The sequence below is a fragment of the Trichechus manatus genome, unplaced genomic scaffold, assembly GCF_000243295.1.
Source record: "Trichechus manatus latirostris isolate Lorelei unplaced genomic scaffold, TriManLat1.0 scaffold00133, whole genome shotgun sequence".
NCBI lineage: Eukaryota > Metazoa > Chordata > Mammalia > Sirenia > Trichechidae > Trichechus > Trichechus manatus.
Genome location: NW_004444069.1, coordinates 2,315,150 through 2,321,817, shown reverse-complemented (window position 1 = coordinate 2,321,817; position 6,668 = coordinate 2,315,150). Strand labels below are relative to the sequence as shown.

At 59.9% G+C, this 6,668-nt stretch overlaps 1 protein-coding gene across 1 annotated transcript; it reads left to right on the top strand.

Moving 5' to 3' along the window:
- Positions 1 to 1,694: 1,694 nt before the first annotated feature.
- HES2 (hes family bHLH transcription factor 2) lies at positions 1,695 to 2,642 on the top strand. The gene is made up of 4 exons (XM_004385111.1): positions 1,695 to 1,739; positions 1,826 to 1,921; positions 2,207 to 2,306; positions 2,383 to 2,642. Exons 1-4 carry the CDS (start codon positions 1,695 to 1,697, stop codon positions 2,640 to 2,642), a joined length of 501 nt encoding a protein of 166 aa, XP_004385168.1.
- The last annotated feature ends 4,026 nt before the right edge of the window (positions 2,643 to 6,668 follow it).

Below are 6,668 nucleotides of genomic sequence, written 5' to 3'. Positions count from 1 at the left end.
TTTTTTTGGCTGTAATCTTTACAGAAACAGATGGCCAGGCCTTTCTTCTGTGGAGCCACAGGGTAGATTCGAACAGCCAACCTTTTGGTTAGCAGCCTATAGCAAACCAACAGCCATTGAAAACCCTACGGAACTCAGTTTTACTCTGACACACATGGGATCACCATAAGTCAGAATCGACTGGATGGCTTTTTTAAGTAGATCCTTTGCATATGACAGGGAGCAGTGTGTGGCCTGAGCTTCCCCTGGCCCAGACTGCTGCATGCCCCCTTCCTGGTAGGCACGCTGGTCTCCTTGGGTCCAGCTAGGGGAGTGAGCGGCAGCAGGGTCGAGCCTTGCGGCATGGAGGGGGGCAACAAGACCGGGTTTGGGCGGCAGCAGTGGGGGAGGGGGAGAGGAGAGAAGGGGAGGGTGTTCAAGCACCCTGGACAGCGCTAGACTTGTCTCCGCCAGGCCGCGCCTCTTCGCCGCCCGGCGGACCGTGGGTCTGGCCGGCAGTCTGTCCGTGGGTCTGTATTGCATTCCGCAGTGCCCTTCACCGGTCTGGCGGTTGCCCCGGCAGCCGGGTCGGGGGAGGGGAGCAGATGGGCGGGGGACTCGCAGCCTGTTTTCTGCAACAACGGCCAAGCTGCGCGAAGGCGGGCCGGGGTGGGGGGCGGGGCCGGGGCCGGGCGGGGAGCCAGAGTCAGAGCCCAGCACCCGCCCGCCCTGTCACGTGAGCCCCGAAGGTCCCGCGGGTGGAACCCGAAGCTGGAGCTGATTGAAACGCAAATGACCTCGGAGGGTTAACAGAGTTGGGGCTCCTGCGTTGTCTCTCCTAATCTGGGCCTCCGTTTCCCCATTCAAAACCGGGTTCGAAGGAGCCAGGTGATCCCTTACTCAGTGAGCCGCCGGAGGGTTCTGTGGAGTCCTTAGAGTCCTGGACAAGGAGTCCAGGTACCTGGGTCTTATCTGTCCAGTCCGCAGCGGCGAGAGGCCGAGTAGGTCGCAATGTCTCCCCAGGCCTCGGTTTCCCCGTCCAGCTCAGCACTCAGTCCGCGGAGCAGCTTGTGGCTCGCAGGCACTGCGGGGCTAGTTCCTCAGCCCCGCGCCTTACCGTTCCGGGTGGGAGCGGCAGGAGGAGAGGCCAGGTCTCGCCTGGCTCAGGCTGCGGCCCCTCTACGCCGGCCCCCTGCCTTTGAGAAGCGCACCAGCTCTTGGGTGGGAGGACAGGCCTCCTTTCTTCGTTCAGTTCCCACATTCCAGTTCAGCGCCTCCTCTGAGCCCTGACCTAGGTCAGGACAGGGGACCGAGCCGGCACAGGGCTGCCGAAGCCGGGCCTCGGGGCCCTCCGACGGCGCCCACACTCCCCCGCGGGTGCTGGGCAGGCTCTTGGAGCTCGCGCCCCCGACACGGCTGTAGATGGGACTGGAAGGCCGGGAGCGGATCCTGGGGGCGCCTCCCCTCGCGACCTGCCCTGCGCAGTGACAAAGCGGGAGGGGGCGGCGGCCGGACAGTGTAGAGCTGCTGGGCGGGGCGCGGCGGGCGGGAGCCACCTGCTTAAAGCCGGGCTGCGGCGGCGCGGCGCCCACTCCTCCAGTCCGGCTCCGGAGCTTTCCCACGGCCTCGGGTCGTGCGCCGCGTCGGTCTCCACGTAGGTCTCCACCGCGAGTCTCTACCGCGGAGGTCCGGCGGCCGCCGCTCTCTTGCTGTACATGGGGCTGCCCGGAAGGGCCAGGGACGCGGCGGAGCTGCGCAAGGTAGGAGCGGGGGCTGAGAGCCTGGGCGGCCAGGGGCCCGGCCGGGACCCGGGACCGCGTAACCGCGGCCTCTGCTCTGTTCGCAGAGCCTGAAGCCGCTGCTGGAGAAGCGCCGCCGCGCGCGCATCAACGAGAGCCTGAGCCAGCTCAAGGGGCTCATTCTGCCGCTGCTGGGCAGAGAGGTGAGTGCCGGGCGTCCGGGGCTCAGCTCACCAGGCGGCGGGGCGGGCTGGGCGCCGAGTAGGGAGGGTGAGCCGGGCTCCCCTACCCGAGGGACCAGCGAGGGGATCCTCGCGACGCCTAAGACGGCGCCCAGGCCGGGCCGGCGCTGAGGAGCGGACCCACCGCGGGCCACGGCGCGCCGGGCACGCAGCTCCTGGCCAGAGCGCAGTGCCCCGGGCAGCCGGCCAGAGATCTCTGTCTTGTCTGTTCCTCTCTCTGTCTCCCTTGCTCGTGGCTGGGCGCAGAGCTCCCGCTACTCGAAGCTGGAGAAGGCGGACATCCTGGATATGACCGTGCGCTTCCTGCAGGAGCTGCCTGCGTCCCCCTGCTCGGCGGCGGCGCCCAGTGAGTGACCCTGCTTGGCCTGCCGCGCGCCCGCCCCTGCCCCGCTCGCCAGCCTCACGCCCCTCTCCTCCCGCAGCGCCCTCCGACAGCTACCGCGAGGGTTACAGCGCCTGCCTTGCGCGCCTGGCCGGTGTGCTGCCCGCCTGCCGCGTCCTGGAGCCCGCCGTGAGCGCGCGCCTGCTGGAGCACTTGCGACGGAGGGCGGCTGGGGCTACCCCCGACGGCGGGCTCGCGGCGAACTCTGGCCGCCCGCCCTCGCCAACCCCGAGGCCCGCGCCCCCCGCGCCCCCGCAGCCAGCGCCTCCCAGAGACCTTGGCCTCTGGCGGCCGTGGTAGCCCTCTGCCCAGATCATGGACCCTGCAAACTTCGAGGGACACTGGGCCGTCTGAGGAAGCTCTCTAGGTGGTGGCTACTGTTCCCACTCCAAGGGACCAGGCCAGTAGCAACACCCAAGCCAGAAGTGTATGTTTGACCTGTGTGGCAGACTGCAGGCCAGTGGCGGGGGCGGGAGGGGGGGTGGGCTCAGCTCGGAAGAAATAAGAGGAGGGGCGCTGCCTTACACCCCCCAACTTACGGCTTCCGGGCCTGAGGAAAAGGAGCAGGTGGTTACAGGTGAGGAAGACATCCCCCATCCCAGCTGGTGGAGGTGGTTCTGGAACTAGACCAGCCACAGCTGCCTGGGGCTGCCACATGCCTGCCCCAGCACTGGAACCAGCCCAAGGCCTGGGCCAGGAGCTCACCTGGGCCAGGTGCAGCCATCTGCTCTGACTGACTGGTCAATGTCTCCCAGCCCTATGGGGCCCTGCCTCCTTGCCAGCTCAGCTTAGGAACTTCTGGGCACACAGCAGCAATGGCCTAAGGGGCTTTGGTCTGCCCACTTCCAAGCTTTCTGCAGGGTACCAAAGCAGGGACCAGGGAGGCTGGGGAGCCATCACCTCCACTCTGGAGGCTCTCCTCTCAAATCTCATCCCTGGGCAGAGGGCAGCAGGGCTCTGCACCCCTGAGGGTGAGGGACATTGCTAGGTGGTCTTGGGAGGGATTTCACCCCCCAGGCATTAATGAAACACCTATGCACTACACCCCAGCCAGGTGGTCTGGGTTTGAGGGGGGAGTGGGGCACGAATGAGGCTGCCCTGTGGTCTCAAGGCAGCTTGCCGCTTTGGCGGGCCTGAGCCCAGCACCCAGACGGTGCTGAGAGGTGAGCAGGCCGCTGTCATTGAACAGCAGGAAGTCAGGGGGTGGCAGCAGGTCAAGGAAACACCTTCCCTTGTTCTCTCCTGTTGACCACTCCCTGCTACTCACTGGGACAGGTTACTGGAAGCAGCCTGTTCTTGAGACTTTTCTTTCTTTTCCTTGGAAACCAGGGAGCCTGTGAAAGCTCAGGGAGGGGCGTGTGGATCACTAGTGGGTGCCCAAGAGATGGTGGGGGCACCTGCAGCCATTTCCTGGGGGTCCTCTGAGCATTCGTGGAGAGGCTGGGACTTGTCCTCCCCAGCCCCCAGCCCAATAGCCTGTGCTAATGACCAGGGTTCATGGGGCAAGAAGACAGAGCTGACACTTGGGGGTTGTCAGTGAATCAGACTCTGCCACACCAACCCATGATGGCCTTGATTTGGGTGGCAGGATGTAGGGGAAGCTGGAGGTGCATTGAAAAAGTCAATGTTAAGAAAAACAGTGTTAAGAACAACATTAAGAGAACAAGATCCCCAGCAAGACTGTACTGTCCTCCCACCTCTCTGGGCCCAGCTTCCTAGACTGTAAGCTCCTGGAGGGCAGGGCTGCATGCCTTCCTGTGTCCCTGAGGCTGAGCACATAGTGAGTGTCCAATAAACCTTGTGGACTGAATGAGTGGGTGATGTGACTAGGCCATGCGATGAAACTCTGGACAGCCTGGCTTCTGCCTCAATTCCCCCTTTGAATATGGGCAGTACCCCCATGGGCCCAGGTTCCCAGGAAGGACAAATCAGAATGTGGGGGAGGGTACTGAGAAACAGGGAGGGCCATTTCCTCTCACTTCCACCGGCTCCTAAATATCTATTCCTGCTAGTGACTGCTCTCCTGAGCTGCCAGGAGCAATGGGAGACTGAGGGGCAGGTAGCCCTCAAGTCCACCCTTGAGTTCATGTTCCCTCCTTGGATCAATGGCTCCCATCAGGCACACACTGGGCAGGCTCCTTGTCCCCATAAATAACTTTGGGCACAGGTTCAAATTGTGTAAGAACAGCTGGGCCTGCCACTTCTTGCTCCTAAGGGCCCTACGTGGCGCCAGATTCCTGACTCCTGTTGACCTGGCCCCCATCAAGCCACAATTCAAGCAGTCGTGGGAGGGGGCATGCAGACAGGCGTGTGACTGACAGTGACTCACAGGGTCAGGCTTTCTGGGGAACTGGAACTGGGCGGCCAGCTGGGCCTTGGCAGGGAGCTGAGGCATGCCTGGGCAGGCGAGGTTCTGGGCCTGAGGTGAGAAGCCAGTTTCCCAGCAGCGATGTGCAAGAGCTGCTCAGAAGGTCTCGGCTGGTAGCTCTGAGCTGGGCTTGTGAAATAGGGAAACCAACATCCTCCTCCACAAGGTACCTGCAGGGACCTCCTCCAGGTAGCCCCCGATGTATTCCCAGAGCTCTGTCTGATGGCCAAATGTGAGCACAGGCAGTGTGGGTTTTGTCTGATGGCGGCCTCCATCAAAGGAGCATTTTAGGGTCTTTGAGCAGTGCCACATCTTGCCCAGTGGCCAGGTCCTGGGATGCCCTTTCTGGGATGGCTCATGACTCAATCTAACTCTCTGTCTGGCTATTGCACCCTGTTGAAGGAAAGGCCTTGTGTCCCTATAATAAAACTGGTGGGTGAAATGATTCAGTGACCTCTGGGCAGCCAGCACACCGAGATGTTTCTGAACATGTTTGCCGAAATGTAGACTTCCAGGGAGACAGGCCCGGGACAGGTCTCCACCTGCTCCCTGGCGCCAGCTTATTAGGAGAGGTCAGGTCTAGTTTCCATGAGAGTGAGGGTAAAGAGTAGGTTGCCAAGGAGGACTCCTCTAACACACATTTACAAATTACTCTGCTCTGCCTGAAGAATCCCAGACTCCCACAGACAAGTCTCCCACTTGTTTGGGACAGTAGAGTGAACATAGTCTTTGGGGAACTTCTGGAAGGACCTGCGGCCCTGCGCTGCACAGGCTGCCCACCCCCTACCTGTGCTTTGGGGTCACCAGTCTGGAAATTGTATTGTTGTTTCTGTTAGTTGCCATTAAGTCAGTTCTGACTCATGGCGATCCCATGTGTTGTAGAATAGAACTGCTCCATAGGGTTTTCAAGGCTGTGACCTTTTGGAAGCAGATTGCTAGGCCTGTCTTCTGAGGCACCTCTGGGTAGCTTCCAACAGCCAACCTTTCAGCTAGTAGTCCAGCGCTTAACTGTTTGTGCCACTGAGGGACTGGAGGTGGTGTCGCCACCTGTTAAACATGGCCATATGCTTGTTAGTTGCCATTGGGTTGGCTCTGCCTTACGGAAATCTTATGTACAACAGAATGAAACGCTGTCAGATCCTGCACCATCTTCATGATTGTTGGTATGTTTGAGTCCACTGTTATGGATATTGTCTAGTGCCTTCCAACCTAGGGGGCTCATCTTCCAGCGCTGTATCAGACAATATTCTGTTGCAGTCCATAGGTTTCCACTGGCTAAATTTTGAAAGTAGACCACCAGCCCTTTCTTCCTAGTCTGTTTTAGTCTGGAAACTCCACTGAAACCTGTGCACCTTGGGTGACCCTGCTGGCATTTGAAATAACAGTGGCATAGCTTCCAGCATTCTATCAACACACATGCCACCAGAGTACAACAAACTGACAGATGGGTGGTGGCGGTCATGTGCAGCCTTCTATTCAACATGGTCTCTGGCAGGCAGGGTTTAGAGGTCCTGTCAGCCCTGCCTAGGTGCAGATCCACAACATCAAGGCCATATTTATTTAAAAAACAAACAAACAACAACAAAAAACACACACCAGGTTGCTAATGCAACCTTTTGTTTACATAGATGAGCACATGGCTGATTTTTTTTCTCCTTAAGACATGGCGGGGCTGCTCCTGTGTCTCCGTGCCTGTGTTTCTGGGTTTCTTATGAGTGTGGCTGTGTCTCTGGGGGACTGAGCATGTGCATGCCTGGGTGTGTGTGTCCTGGAGCATCTGTATGGCTGTGGCTGCCCTTTAGAGAGCTGCCTGGGCATGTAGGGGAGAAGGTGGCCACCCACTGAGTGTTCCCAGTGAGTAACTAGTTTCACTCAGTTTTCAGAGGCCCTGGCAAAGCCCCAGTCACTTAAAGCAGCTATAATAAACTTTGAATAATAGTTTAAGAACCGTGAGAAAG